Source organism: Nelusetta ayraudi, unplaced genomic scaffold, assembly GCF_046127955.1.
Source record: "Nelusetta ayraudi isolate G7.1 ecotype Tasmania unplaced genomic scaffold, CSIRO-AGI_Nayr_v1 ptg000063l, whole genome shotgun sequence".
NCBI lineage: Eukaryota > Metazoa > Chordata > Actinopteri > Tetraodontiformes > Monacanthidae > Nelusetta > Nelusetta ayraudi.
This window is the reverse complement of record NW_027466113.1, coordinates 1,323,290-1,338,522: the sequence shown is the minus strand read 5'-3', so window position 1 is coordinate 1,338,522 and position 15,233 is coordinate 1,323,290. Positions and strand designations below refer to the sequence as shown.

The 15,233-nt window shown below is 42.3% G+C and overlaps 2 protein-coding genes across 2 annotated transcripts in view; one reads left to right on the top strand and one right to left on the bottom strand.

Moving 5' to 3' along the window:
* Window positions 1-15,233, top strand: part of LOC142897995 (TGF-beta receptor type-2-like) — a 336,150-nt gene that overhangs the window by 129,800 nt on the left and 191,117 nt on the right. The window lies entirely within an intron of this gene.
* On the bottom strand, window positions 622-13,806 carry mc5ra (melanocortin 5a receptor). Its single transcript, XM_076040699.1, has 5 exons — window positions 13,663-13,806; window positions 5,713-5,930; window positions 4,777-4,883; window positions 2,117-2,305; window positions 622-1,368 (listed from the first exon to the last, which is right to left on the bottom strand). Exons 2-5 carry the CDS (start codon window positions 5,866-5,868, stop codon window positions 798-800), a joined length of 1,023 nt encoding a protein of 340 aa, XP_075896814.1. The 5' UTR covers window positions 5,869-5,930; window positions 13,663-13,806; the 3' UTR covers window positions 622-797.

Sequence of the window (15,233 nt, the reverse complement as noted above, 5' to 3'; positions counted from 1 at the left end):
ATTTAACAGAGAGGAGGGTGATGGATTTATTCCCTGACTAAATCTATTCTTCAGGGGAGGATGCCTTGGTCCAGACTGTGAAGATGTGGGATTGCCAGCGGTTGCACAGTCATCTCAACATCTGCATTGGCATTGACCCCAGTGATGACAAGATTGTTTTCCCAGTGCCGAAAATGCTGCCTCACTCCATCACAGTGCCTCCGTTTTTATGTTCTTTATATCTTCCCCACATGACCCATTGGCAGAACATGGAAACATCACCGAGTGCGACATTGACAATCAGACATCAACTCAACAAAAAAAAACAGCATGTTTCTTACGAATGTGGCACTATTTAAAAGGAAAGTAAACTGGATTTCCACCAGTGAAAGATGTATTGTTAATAAGCATTGATACAACAAAGACATTTTTTTTTAGCACTAAGATGTGAACAATGTTGATTTCCATGATGATAAAGTTGACCTGAAAAATAAAACAGCCCAGCTAATGTGAAGCAGAATTCATCAAGCGTTGGATTGTTCACCCACTAATAGGGAACGTGAGCTGGGTTTAGACCGTCGTGAGACAGGTTAGTTTTACCCTACTGATGATGTGTTGTTGCAATAGTAATCCTGCTAAGACAGTACAACAAAATGAAGGTCCATAACTGTTTTTTTTCTTTTTTTTTTTTTAAATAAATTCAAATGGCACAGACAATAGATGACAATAAAAGGAGAAATGTTCCTTTACAAGTTCCATTGTTCTTGCTCCAGTGTCATGCTCCGTCTGATTATCCACTCCGCAGTGGCCCATCTTGACTAGTACTTACCCGTCAAAGCGCAGATGTTGCCGCAAATGCTCCTCAGGCTGTAGCAACAGATGATCTCCTTGAAAGTCTTCCTCATCTCCTGACTCCTGAAGGCGTAGATGAGGGGGTCGATCACAGAGTTGCACATGATGAGGATGAGATACATGTTGAAGTGGGACATGAAGCACACGCAGTAGAGGTTCCGGGGGCAAGAAATCATCAGGATGAGGTGGAGGAAGAAGGGAGCCCAGCAGACGATGAAGATCCCCAGCAGGATGGTCAGCGTGATGGCCCCCTTCATGCTGGTTCGCTGGTGGATGGAGTTGTGGCCGGGGAGGGCGGCGATGCGCTTCACGTGCGAGCGCGCCAGCATGAACATGTGGCTGTAGAGGGAGGCCATGATGAGCAGCATGGCAAAGAACATGGAGATCAGGCAGATGATGACCGGGGTGGTGTCTGAGTAGATGATGAAGACAATCCCGCAGCCAGTGCAGAAGGTCCAAATCCCTCCGATGATGCAACCAGCCCGTCTCACAGTCATGATGTTGTGGTACCTCAGTGCATAGAAGATGGTGACGTACCTAAAAGACATGCGACAGGTCAATGACCTCAACCAACCAGTGAGCAAAATAGCAATGGAAAGTTTCGTCGACTCTCTATCTTCAGTGCAATCTATTTACTAATTTGCAGGCTTTTTGAAAGCATCACTTTGTGTCTCTACCCCTTTGATGAGTAACAAAAATCTGCTTTTTTTCCCCAAACAGCTCAGAACAAGCTCTGCCAATTTAGCTTAATGTCTGGATCGTATCTTCTGACAAGGGATATTTTTCAAGAATCTTGCCAGAGCAAAATAAACGTCTAAACAAAATTAGAAAAATTTCATTTGAAAAGCATGCATCCTAGGGTTAGTTCTAAATGGATTAGAACGATTAAGAATTGCTTTTTGAACAGTCCCCTTTGAGACCAAGAATCCGGTTAGCAACTGCTGCAGTTTTGCTGAATTTAAAGCCGCAAAGACGTAGCTGGGTTTGACTGGGTTTGAGACTGCTGTGAAGGAGTTATTGACAATTTCGAATCCAATTATGTATTTGCTCCCAATGCAGAGAAGGCGCAATTGTACATCTATAGAAGGGCTGAAAAGGCGACTGTTGCAACAAGAACACTGTCCATCTGTTGGCATGGGACAACTTAAATGAAGTGAAACGATTCAAATCTGTGTCGGCACGAAAGAACAACAAGAGAATTGCATTATGGCGGGTTTTAAAGAAAGACGTAAAAATGTGGATGTAATTTGCATGGATTGCACTCGTGCTCTTTGCCTCGCATTACCTATCCACAGCAATGGCCAGCAGGCTGCACATTGACGCCACAACGGAAATGCAGATCATGGAGTCAAATGCGTTGTCCATCTGCCTGATAAAATGGTCCTCCACAATCAGCTGTCTGTTGTTGAGGAGGTAGATGATGATGGTTTCCCAGGCGTTCGACACGCTCACCAACATGTCCGCCACCGCCAAACTGCAACAGGTCAACCAGTCAGGTTAGGGCGTGGTCAAATGACAGACTTTCATTTTCAAAACGTGGTCTCTTTCCAAACTGATGGACATTCATTAAGCAAGTATTTTTTCTCAGTGAGTACTGCCTATAAATGATTGACATTTATGTTACCTTCGCAAATGCTGTGCATTACATTAGGGTAAAATGAGATCCGACCAGGTGATTGTACGTAGGAGGAGAGAACTAGTTGTCTCTTAATCCAGCGTTTCTCAACTGGTGGGTCGCAAAGCTGTTTTTTATTGGGCCAATTTCAAATATTTCAATCATTTACTCATTGGACATGAAGAAAGTGGGCTAGCATTTTTATTTTTGTGGAATACATTTGAGTCGTGACTTCATTATAAGGACAAAAATGTGGGTCGTGAGACTCCACCAGTTGAGAACCACTGCCTTAATCCTCACTCTTGACCTTTAGTCATGGCTCTACATTTAAAAAAAAAAAACGAGGCTGCAGTACAGCACATCCACAGATTTGCAAGCAAGAATATCTCACAGTTTTACTTTTTTTAGTGTGACACAACTAACTTAAAAGCTTTAATTCTGTCGTCTTAACTTAAACAGTGATGCTTTTTCTGTTAAGACAAAGAGGGGATGGATCTGACAGATCCAACAGATCCACCCCGACCACGGAATCGGGACAAAAGAGAAATCATACTCCGTCACACAAGGGAGTTGACTTGTTTTGTCTAAACAAAAGGATAGGTACTATGGCACAGCCAAATCCATAGAAGTCACTTTAAAACAAGAACATAGAAAAAACAAAGACACAAAGAGCTCTAAAAGTGTTCCTGCACCCTGAAATGAAACACCTCCACAAAGGCTCTGACAATCCCGACCAATTAAGGCTGGTTATTCTTACAACCTTTCACTTCTTGTTTCTACATGTCAGTTTAACTTAATTAGCAACCTCATGTCTTGTCTAAGAACAAATGAGACTAGTGTGACTGCACACACAAAGAAAAACGTGTTTCATTTACGCCAATAACCTTTTAAAGCTTTGCAGAGAGCTCCGTAATTAAATTATGCGAGTAGATACTGTATGTGTAATTGAGTGGAGACCCTATAGGGCAAACAAAAATGCTGGCATTCATCCCAGTGAAGTCTGAAAGGCACATTTTGTTGTCTCTATTTTGACATCAACGCTGTCTGCGATCCTCGGGTGACAGAACGCATGCAAACATCTGACCGCATCATGGAGTTCTTGTTGACGTATTTCATTCTAAAGTCTTAAAACTATTGGTGACACTAATTATGCAGCGACATTTGGTCACAAATAATTGCCTTAAACAAACAAGCCATCTGGGTGACTGAAGTTTCTTGAATTACTGCCTGAAAAGTCCGCATTGGCAACTCAACACTGTGAATTGAACTGCCAGGTTCACTGGGGCCACCAGCCAGCCAGGAGACTGAATGATTTAAACAAGTGAAAAAGAGTCATCAACATCCCAACGATTTCTGATGACTGCTAATGTGGCTGAAAACAGCGCTTTGGGCTCACCTTGCCGTCATGTGAAATCAGAATTTCCAAGAAAAACACACCAAAGCTGCCACCGTTCCACTTGAATGTATCACTCTTCAATGAAATCACTCACTTGTCACAAGAATTTGGAGAGCAGATTTTTTTCTTTGCCTCAAAACAGTCTTCTTTTGTTTGTTTATTTTGAGAGAGGCTTTATTAAACCTTTTACAGTGTCAAATTCACGTTGAAATTGGCTGCAGGCTTCGGGGATTAAAGCTAATGAGCCGCATGCATTGTTATGATTTTGCCATGGTTGATTGTGACAGCTTCGTGACTTGCAGTCCAATACATTTTGAGCGTCACAAGGCCTGTCTGCCGAGAGCAACGGCCATCACATGTGGAAAGACTGTAAAATCAATAAGTTCATGCAGTTATGTAATCTGTCTAAGCGGGGTACAAGAGTTCATGAGAATGAGAGATCACAAGAATGTCAGAAAGAAAGAGAGCGAGCGAGAGAGAGAGAGAGAGAGAGAGAGAGAGAGAGAGAGTCTCGAACTCTAATTTGAAACACATTGCTGTGTAATTGGACGATAAAGACAAATCTATTTAAAATCTATTGTCATTCAGGCTTAATAACTACTTCCTGCTGCAGCAGTCTTGGAGGGTATGAAGGTATGAAACTTAAGGCTGTATCCACTCAGTAGCTTATTGTGTTTTTAAGTCTGAAAAAATGTTGGTTACAAGGGCTCCATTGAGTGACTAAACCAATATGTGCTCTCATATGAAAGAAGCTCTCGCCATTATCAATTTCCATTCACTGTTCCTAGCAAGCTAGTCTTCAGCAGCGCGGCCTTCGTCCCCTTGAATTTCAGACATACCGCGTACATCTACATTCTATAGCACAGTTGAGTGTTTCAGACTCGGAAATGCATTTTTCTCTTCTGTCATGCTCACTTAGGTATGAGCTATTTACCTGCAGATGAAAAAGTACATTGGTGAGTGCAGGTTCTTGTTCTTTATAATGGCCGTGATGACCAGAATGTTCTCGAGCAAGGAGACGATGCCCAGGATGAGAAAGACCTGAGAAGAACAGCAAGGCGGGAAGCAAACAATGAATGATGAGTACTAATGGATGAACAGCAGGGTCTATATAAATATATTCTAAATAGTGATGCACCGATATAGATACAAGTATCCGGTATCGGTACCGATACTGGAGTTGAATACTGTACTCGTACTCGTAAAATATGTGCTGAGACCATTTGTATATGTCTGTATTTGACAATTTTGTTAAATTTGTGTTTGTACTGCAGTAAAACTTGTGACAGTCACCCCATGTGCTGGAAGGGAACTGCCCATTCGTCCGACCTCCCATTACTGCGAGAGTTAGGCTTACAGTTAAGGGAGGTCGGACAAATGGGCAACTTGTCAGACTTGTGGGAAGTCGGACCAATGCCGTGCTCCCGTCCTGGAAAAACATGCTGAGGAATATTGTTAAAATAACAACAAATTAAAAAAAATCAAAGTAATGGCCTAATTAAGTACTCATGCATTGGTACTGGTGATTACTGAAATGCAAGTATTCTACTTGTTTTGTAAAAAAAAAAAAAAAAAAGTGGTATCGGCACATCCCTAATTCTATATATTGCAAACAATATCTTGTTCTGGTGGGATGGCTCATCATTTCTTGTGACTTAAAGAGTTTAGGGGTTTAATTTTAGCCTTTAGCTAATGATGCTGTTTTTGCATCCTCATCAGTTTGGACCTAATCAGTCATTTAGTGCTACGAAAATGGCTTCTTCAGCTAATTTCCAGCGGAGCCTTGGGTACAGGCACTTGTGACGGGAGACCCTGTAGCTAAGCAGATGTGCGCTTGTCCGTTTATGTTGGTGCTCATCGCTGCCCATACCTCCACAGCGATGTGGAGCTGCTCGCACGCTGCTGGTTTGATCTTGCCAGGTAGCAGTGTTGGTGACATGGTGTAGTTCTGGTGATAACCGGAGTCGGCCAAGCTGGAGTTAGCCAGCAGCTCCTGCAGGTAGGGGGTGTCCTTGGACGCGTTCATCCTTGCTGCGACTCGGGTGTAAGTCACTAGTGTTGCATTAGTGGCGCCATCGTCCAAGCAAGCTGCGAGGAGAATGAGAGGCAAAAGTCAGAGAGGAATGTTTTCACATCTGTTCCAAAGTCAAACCTGTTAGTTTGCCCTCCGTGCTTCCAAATGAATTCCATCACACTTGTATGCTGATGTGTACCCAATTTCACCTCTTGTTTACATTACGCTACAAATTTGGTTCCTCACTTTGTCTCAAGGTGAAATTCCCTTGCAGCACGAGAGGAAGACAAAGATGGAACAGAGGAAGCCCGTGCGAGGCCTCACTCGCTGCAGAAGGGACTTAGCGTAGACACGCCAGTAGAAGCTGTTACTCTTTGGCTTCCCAAGACACCTGCCTCACAGCTGTGCTCCTCTGTTTCAGCCTACGATTGCCTACTGTCCTGGCCAGCCGCGCCCATGGCTTGCGCCTCAAGCCTCTGCCATTTCCATTCTCACGCTGTAGTTCTCCACTCAGCTCCAAAGTCCTTTCCTGCTTTGTTTTCGCTCCGCCGGTTAAAAACCTTGTATCTGCGTTCCGCCTCAGTGTCTGTGGTGGAAAGTTATCAGTCTTGGCTTGACACTGTGGACAACAACATTGTTTTGCATCATTGTGTGGGTGTAAGCGTGAACACTGTGCACTGCCCCTTTGCACTAATAGGAATCTTCGAGCAGTAGCTATCTTGTTCGGTGGGCACGAACTTGGTGTCGGAGTCCAGTCAAAACCAAGTTTGGCCTCTCCTCGAAAACTTTTCATGGGCTCCTCACCAGATGGCTGCATGAGATAAGTTCAGAAGGGTTTAGGAAACATACCATCGGTCAGGGTAAATCACAAAGACTCTAAATAACTATTTATTTTGTCCTATATACTATTTGCCCAATTGGTGCCCCTACTGACAAGAAATCTAGACATTAAGTTTCAAGTGACCATTTCCTTTACTACTCCCAGAGTTTAGGGAAATTCAAAACAAAACTACAATCACTCATAAATATGTAACAGATGTCCAGTCGTGAAATGGTGCGACATTAAAATGCTGATACTAATATGATGCTCATGCTCATGATGGCCTACTCTCAGGCACTTAGTGCTTTGATCCACATACAAAAACTTGACAAGTAACTTGATATCCCCCTTCAAATATGATCTCAATCCAATTTATCTTATGATTTACCTAAAGTTATCCCTGCAGTCGTCTTTCAGGATGAAATGATGTTATTGTCTGAAGCCAAAAAAAGACAAAGACACTGAGGGGGAAAAAGTCCTACATGCTGATGACAACGTGAAAGCATTCGGGCGAAGTTAATAGGCAGAATTAAGGTTCCACTTTGCTTGACAGAATCCCCATTTAAATTTGTAGGCCGTCTTATGCTAGGATGCCATTATCTACGATGTCGTGACACTCGGCTGCGTGGCTAAATGAGAAAGCCTTGTCTCTTTCTTTTAAGCACTGCCATGTTTGCACTTTGAAGGCAATGAATGCGAGGAAAGGAAATTGTTCCAACAAAATTGCCTTCTTCTTCCCTCCAGGACTAATTGTCAGAGCAGTCAGGAGACAGGAGGGGAAAAAAAGAAAACAAAGAGCAAGCGTCACAGCTTTCAAAGCGGCATACCCTGACGATGTACCCAGAGTTCAGCAACAACCGCAGACTGGGCGATAAGACGTCAAAGAAAATACCGACTCAGTGGGGGGTTGGGGGGGGGGGGGGGGGGGGGGTTATGTTTGGACTGAAAAAGTCTGTTAAATTGAGGTTTCAATAAATACCGTTTTGTCTGTCGAATCGTTTAGTTTTTCAAAGAACAAATTTGAAGACAGCACTCCTGCAGAAGGCCAAACAAACAAATTTAATCTTGTCTTAAATGAAGCATTTTTTTAACCTCATTTCTTCTTATTTATTTGTATATTTGTACATATTTACAGAAGAGAGTCAGTGCGGCTCGGATGCAGCAGAGGAATTATGAAAGCATCTTTTGATGTCCTGCAGAGCAAAACAAGTTCAGAGCTTCTCTGTTGACTTGTGTCCACTTTCCTGCTGCCAGCTGCTTAGTTATTATTGTATCCGCCCCAATTATATAACAAAAACAAAGTGAAAACAGCCATCAACAAGACCACGTCACCGCAAAAGCTCTTGTATTCGTGACCCGACCTGACTGGGTTGAGAAGTTGTTTGGGATTTGAGGCAAGGAAAACATTCAAACGTGGTGAGAGTCCTGCTTGGGGTCGCACGGTTCATCCCAGGTGGATCATCACTGTCCTCCTTCAGTGATGTTACACCACACGTCCAATCATCGTACCACCGGCCGCTCGGCCTTTGTCAGCCGCAACCAGAGTGTTGAATAGTAGGTTGGAATTTGTGAAGCCTGATCCTGAATGAATCTTTTGAAATATTGCATAAAGAGGGAGCCCACTGCTGTAATAGAAACTTCAGACCTATTAAACAAGAGAATCTGCCCGCACACATTAAAGCGATAGCTGAGGAAACAACAGCGCTGGTTTCAGATGTCTCATTAATATGGTGGGGAAATAAAAAATCCCCCAAGGAGCTCTAATCTGCATAAAAGTGGTGAAAACATGTAACCTCTTCTGCCGCGTGTTCAAGTCTCCTCATCTGTTCCTTAATAATCTTTGTCGACATGACAGACGGAAGCCCAGGTACCACACAATGAAAATGACTGCATTTGAATGATTTTTTTTATATTTATACACGTGTGTGTGTGTGTGGGTGTGGATGTGTGTGTGCGTATATATAAACTACTCAGAAACCGCCTAGCACTTTTTTAATCTTCCTCGTCCATTTTTTCTCAATTTGTTGAATTACAAAGCTGGACCTCCAGTGAGTATCTCTGAATTCAGTGCAATAATTTATCTTTTTCACTATTAGAATTCTAAATTTGCAAAATGAAAGTTTTCCATGCTTAGATGATACTGTAAAAACACCCTAACGGCATTTTTTCTGACGGATCACTCATATTGTATTAGTGTTTATTATGGTCTTGCACTTTCATTGCACTGTTCGCACAAAATCAATGTTTTGAATTATCAGTAAAACTAATAATGAATTCCACGAATTTTTTTAAAAAAAGTTATGGTTTGGATCAGTTTGCTTATGAAAGAGCGAAGTTCCAAATAAGGAGGGACAGTAATGATGGTTGAAAATGTATCAATTTATTTATTTATAACTTTAACTTATTTACTTTCTGACTTACACAATAAACCAGCAATATTCTTGCTTGGTCCCTGTACACCAATGTTTTTTACAAATAAATAGTACTTAATTACTGCGATGAACTGGCGACTTGTCCAGGGTGTCACCCTGCCTTCGCCCTAAGACAGCTGGGATAGGCTCCAGCAGACCCCCGTGACCCTGAAGAGGAATAAGCTGGTATAGAAGACGAATGAATGAATGAGTACTTAATTATAGACCGGAATAGCTCAGTGTTGCAGTTCAGTGTTTCCCGATAAGGTTCATGCAGGATTCAACTTCAATTTGAAAATGCTTCAACGACAGCCAATAGAATTTTGCACACAGCAGTGTCTGTTGGTAGGAACACTTGGCTAGAACTTTGTGTCAACCCAAATTCCCCGCAAGCATGTAGTGTTAAATGTGGCAGTGATTTTTTTTTGTTCTATATTCGTCTCTGCTTGAACAAGGAACAAGGAACAAGCTTCAAATTTCCTCCTTTGAAGCTGTGAAATCAAAGCTCAAGTCTCAGTGTTTTACCCCCTTTTACCACCTCTTTTACTCTACCATGAGTGTCAGGTGTTGAGATGCAGTCGATATTCATTGGATTGAAAGATAAACAGATGCTTCGCTTAAGGCTCAGATCTTGACAGCCGCAATCTTTAAAGCTGTACACACCAAGGTTAAATGTCATTAAAAGACCCACAATGCATCTGATGCCTTTTGCTTGAACATCAAACAGAATGAGGGTGCTACTGCCAACAAAGTGTAACGGACAGAAAAAGAGCTGTTTAAATACAGCAAAGCTTGGCCTGCGGCCCAAAGAAATGATCATTTTCTGATACATTTTGTTTCTTGGATATTCCGTCTGACGTCGCTTTGATGTCATCTGGAGTTTTATTATAACCTTTAATTCAATAAAGTGTTGCTGTAATTACACTGCTGTAATTATTCAGGAACAAGACCAGTACATAACCTAACCCTAAACCCTCAGTTCCCTTTCACTCCCACCGGAGGTCATTCAGTCATCAATGAACCTCCTCTGTATTCCACCACTGCCCTCTCACTCTCTCCTGACACCCGTAGCCAAACCTTTGCTGACACGTAAAAGTCTTTACCCTTTAGCGACCTCTACTGATGCACCTATTGATTTCTGTCTTTTAATTCTTCACCACATGTTCTCGACCTGACAAAATATTTCCATAAATACTGTTCAAAAATGTTCCACAAAGAGAACAAAAAGAAAAAAAAACAGTTGCTGTCCAAATTGAGTGTCATTGAATTTGAGATTTGAAGGTTTGAATATAATGATGAGAGAAACAGATAAACTCAATTAGGTCGCTACACAGACCTTTTTCCAATAATTACTAACCAATACTTTGTTTTTACACCTTTCATTTGTATTCAGCTCATAACCAGAGTGCCACAGAACAACCAATTAATATCAGCTAATCACTTGTGAATGTTAAGCGCGCCAACGACACCAAGGATCCTGCAGTGTCTGCATAGGCCTCACTAATTATAAAGTGTTCGCCGTGTTACAGCCCTGTTCCTTCCCTGTACCCGTGTTCCTGTTTCGTCATGATCAGAGGATGTAATTAGTATAATAGAATGAGGATTAAAGAAACTGTCAGCCAGTAGATCATGTGAGACAAGTGGCTTAGTAAATGGCTCACACATATGCACACACCCAATTCTTCAGTTAGTGCATACATATATACATATATATATATGTATAAATACATACATATATATATATGTATATATACATATATATATATATATGTATATATATATATATATATGTATATATATATATATATATATATATATATATATATATATATATATATATATATACATATATATATATATATATATATACATATATATATTAAGTTACAGGCTACAGGTTAGCTCTGCTCATAAACAGATGTTTGACATGGCCACGTTTTCCTCCATTCATCTTCTATCCTCCCTTCTCCCACGATCAAGGTCGCAGGTGTTTGCAGGGGGCAGCTGGTGGAGGGCAAAGGCAGGGTTTCACCCTGGATAAGTCACCGGGTGATCGCTGGGCCACATAGAAAGACAAACAACCCTTCACATTTACCCACATTCCCACCTACGGACAATCTAAGAGCTCCCAATTTACGTCGCCGTGTGTGCTTTTGTTACCGTGGGAGGAAGTCAGAGCGCCTGGAGAGAACTCACACAGACAACAGGGAGGAAGATGTGAACACCTCACAGAAAGGCTGCAGGCACCGGGATCAAACCCACGACCTTCTTATGTTTGATTATCATTCATGAATTATGTTCTCCTCTCCTGTGCATGAACAGATTCCTTCGCTGCAAGTGCTCATAATCTCTGGCTCTCCCCCGATGGCTGGCTGCCACTGTGAAAGCTGAAATGTGTCAGGTCATTAGCCGGCTTGCCGCGGCTAAAAAAGGGCCACTGTACGTCTCCTCCAACCGCAGGTGAGGCAGACAAACTGCCAACCTAGCAACTGCCATTAGTCGTGGCACAAATCTGTATTGTGCTGAGATGAGGGCGTACTGTACCTTACAGCAAGTCACCAAGTTCACTGAATAGCCAGTACTCACGGATGTGAGAGATGTAATCTATTACCACAAAGTACCTCACCCAAATGTAAGCAAAGACTGGGTTAAATACAAATGAGGAAAGTTCAAGCAACTGGAAGATCAGCATCAGGAATGGAAGCTGAAGCCAGTTTTGAAAAGGTTAAACCTTTTTGATTCATTTCAGTGCTTTAAGGTTGGAGAGGTGCATGTTCCAGATAGTAGGGGGGGAAAAAAGCTAGCACCTCTAAAGCGCGGTTAAACACTTGACTGATTACCTGTCTGATTTCTATCCCAAGAGAGTCAAGTTTAATCAGAAACTCGGTCAGGTCTGTCAGGTGGAGACACATCAGGTGTTGTCGACACACCTGTGAAGCACGAGCTCAGCTATCTCCAATTGAAGTAGCCGTTGTGGACGTTTATTTCTTTTTTTCTGGCGAGACTTGAAGCAAAACAGGTCGTTCATTGATAACTCTCGAGGAGGCCGAGCAACACTTCCAACAAGTTAACATCCTGTACCAGAGGAGGCTAATTCTCCACAACTGTAACCAATCTCATAATATGATTCGTTTGACGTCGATATAGGCAAGCAAGACAAGACAGTCACGAGCACTTTAGAATCAGACGCCATGTCAATACAATCACTTTGACAGGATTAAACGGTTTCTCTTAGTCATCCTTGAAAACACAGCAACGGCACTTTCATATTGAAATCGGGCTGAAACGTTTCTCGCCATGTGATGGCATCAAGTTCAGCTCTGGCTGCTTGTAGATATGGGGGAATTTATATAAGAAAATTAATACAATTACAGAGAAACAAAAAAAAAAAAATAGCAAACAGGAAATCTGGAGAAGGTGCTGTCAGCCGATTGGTTAGGCCATAGAGTGACATTTAGAAATAATTTGTAAACAAATGATTGTGTAATAGCCGCATTCAGAAGAGATGAGCCCTTGACGACGACTGATTTCATTGTAAAAACAAAAATAAACTGATCACTACTTAAACTGATATTAGACGTATTACTTCTCAGAGAATTTATTCAAGATTAGACGTGTGTTGCGAGTCACATGTGTATATAAATACAAGACTAAAATACAGTAAGATTACTGAGTGAAGAAGTGCTTCCATCCCGGTGCGCAGTGACTGCTGCCACTACTACTTTGGTGACTAATCCTTGTGGAAAAAATGATATTCCTCTAAAATAATTACGGCCCAGTGTAGGTGGCTTCCAGCAAGTGAACTAATGAGTCACTAGTCTCTCGGATTTCATGAATGTATTATTAGTCCGCTACGGTGCTGCAGCGTGTCAGACGGGACGTTGCTTTTACGCAGAAACCCTGCATTACAACAGCTTGCTTCGGGTACAGGATATCTCCACCGCACACTGGATGAGGGGTGGGGGGGTATTCTGTTTAGACGTGGGGTCTGACGAGCCTCAGTGAAAACAAATGCACAGCTGGCTGGAAGCCAAGAGACTTTGCGGTGTATATAACTATGTTTGTCTTTCCATTGGAAGTCGCAGAGGAGCTCAGAGCGAGGCTCAATCCACACGGGGGAATCTATCTATCTATCTATCTATCTATCTATCTATCTATCTATCTATCTATCCATCTGTCTGTCTATCTATCTATCCATCTATCTGCCAGTTTGTTATGATTCAAAGTTTGATCTGAGACATGCAAAATGCAGGCAGATGGCCACTTCGGCTGAGCTTATGATTTGCCGTATGGGAACATTTCTAGTAATTTGATTAAACTGTTAAATTATTTTAACCTAATACATCCACTGGTGCCTTATATTAGTGTCAAATGATTCTATTAACATGAATAGAAAATGTTTAAATAAAAACATGTCACATAACGCCCAAAGAATCATACATTGTACCATCATTAATGGCCATAGAAATGTTTTAAGATTAGAACCTTTTAGACGGCATTTCCCCCCCCCAAAAAAATAACAAAACATTCATTAAATTTACTTAGCATTTAAAGGCATCTATTGGAGCATCTCACCTCTTATAGGTGCTGTGACTCAACCTCTCCACGAATGTCTCGGTTGGACTGCATGGTGCCTCTGCGTAGCATCAGACCCGTGGATTTATGCATCGTGAGACTGGAGATGCTGAGCCGCGTGTGAGAGAGGAAGAGAGCAAGAGGGAGAGAGAGAGGGGGGGGGCGAGAGAGCCAAACAGAGAGAGAGAGAGAGAGAGAGAGAGAGAGAGAGAGAGAGAGAGCGGGAACAAGGGAGGGATGGAGAGAGGGGGAGGAACTCCCCAGCCAGAGCTGACAGCAAGAAACACGAAATGCCAGCAATTTCTTAGGCAATCTTTATCGCACTAAGTTGAAAAAAACAGCGTCGGTGGAAGGTGCAGCCATCTTCGGATTTGAGAACAGCCTCCCAGTGAGAGCCACCCTCCGAGAAAGAAATGTAACACTGTAGTGTGACAAAATGTCAACCATGCAGTCAGACGGACTGTTCAAAGAGCTGCTACTGGCCACATTCACACAGAAAAAAAAAGTTTTTTCCTTATGTTAGACCCAGTCTGCTGCTGCAGCCTTCAGATATACGTTCAGTTTTGTTTGATATTTTTTTGACATTTGTTTGTCAGTTGGTTTTAGTACTGCTACAGTGTGGAAATCCCTCCTGGGGATTCTTGGGGGGGGGGGGGGGGGGAATGACCTGTTGCTTGTCACCCAAAAACCCCAAACAATCTGAGAATAATTAGAGGATCAGTCACAGAAATGAACCTTCTGTAACCACTGGATCATCAGACTTTAGATCTGAAACCTTGTTTCTCCATCCGCTATGCCAACCACAGTTTTCTGTCTCACTTGAGATTCCACAATGGATTCCAGAATGGATTCAGATGGAGCTACGAATGCAGAAGGGACTGGTCCAAGTTGCTGTGGAACAACAACAAAAAAACAGCAGTAATGGCTGTGCGGAAGATTAGCGTGGGATCTGCTATGGTGACAGTTTTGCCAGAATTGGACAGCATATTCAAATAAGGGGGAAACACTGTATGGAAAGGGCACAGAAGAGTTGTGTTTTTCCTCAGCAAAAGGCTTCATCAAACACCAAAGTGGGCGAAGAGAAATGACGGCGAGTCGCCAAAATCACTTTACAGGGACGAGTTGGACACGCTTGTCTGTCAGTAGGGTTTATGTTTATAGATACCAAAGGACAGTTGGAGTGACACTAAACAGACCATTAGGCAGAGCTGCAGTTGATGATACTCCCGCAAGGCCAGTTATCACTGGCCATCATGGCCTCCAGCATTGAGAGACTGATTAAAATTGTACACCTCAACAACGAGGCACTTCAAAGTTGATTCAAATTCAAGTCAAGTTTTATTTACAGAGCATATTTGCAACAAGCGCAGCCTACCAAAGTGTTGTACAATTCTTAAAAATGAATAGCAATCCTTCAGGGCAGACGTTTATTTAGCAAAAGCAAAGACGAAAATATAATCAATAGTCATTTCACTGCAGAAAATGAAGTGAGGAGCGGCAAGTAAAGCAGAGGTCTCGCTTGACTGAGGCTGGGTCTTCTGCATTGTTTGAATAGTTACGTCAAGGTTTTA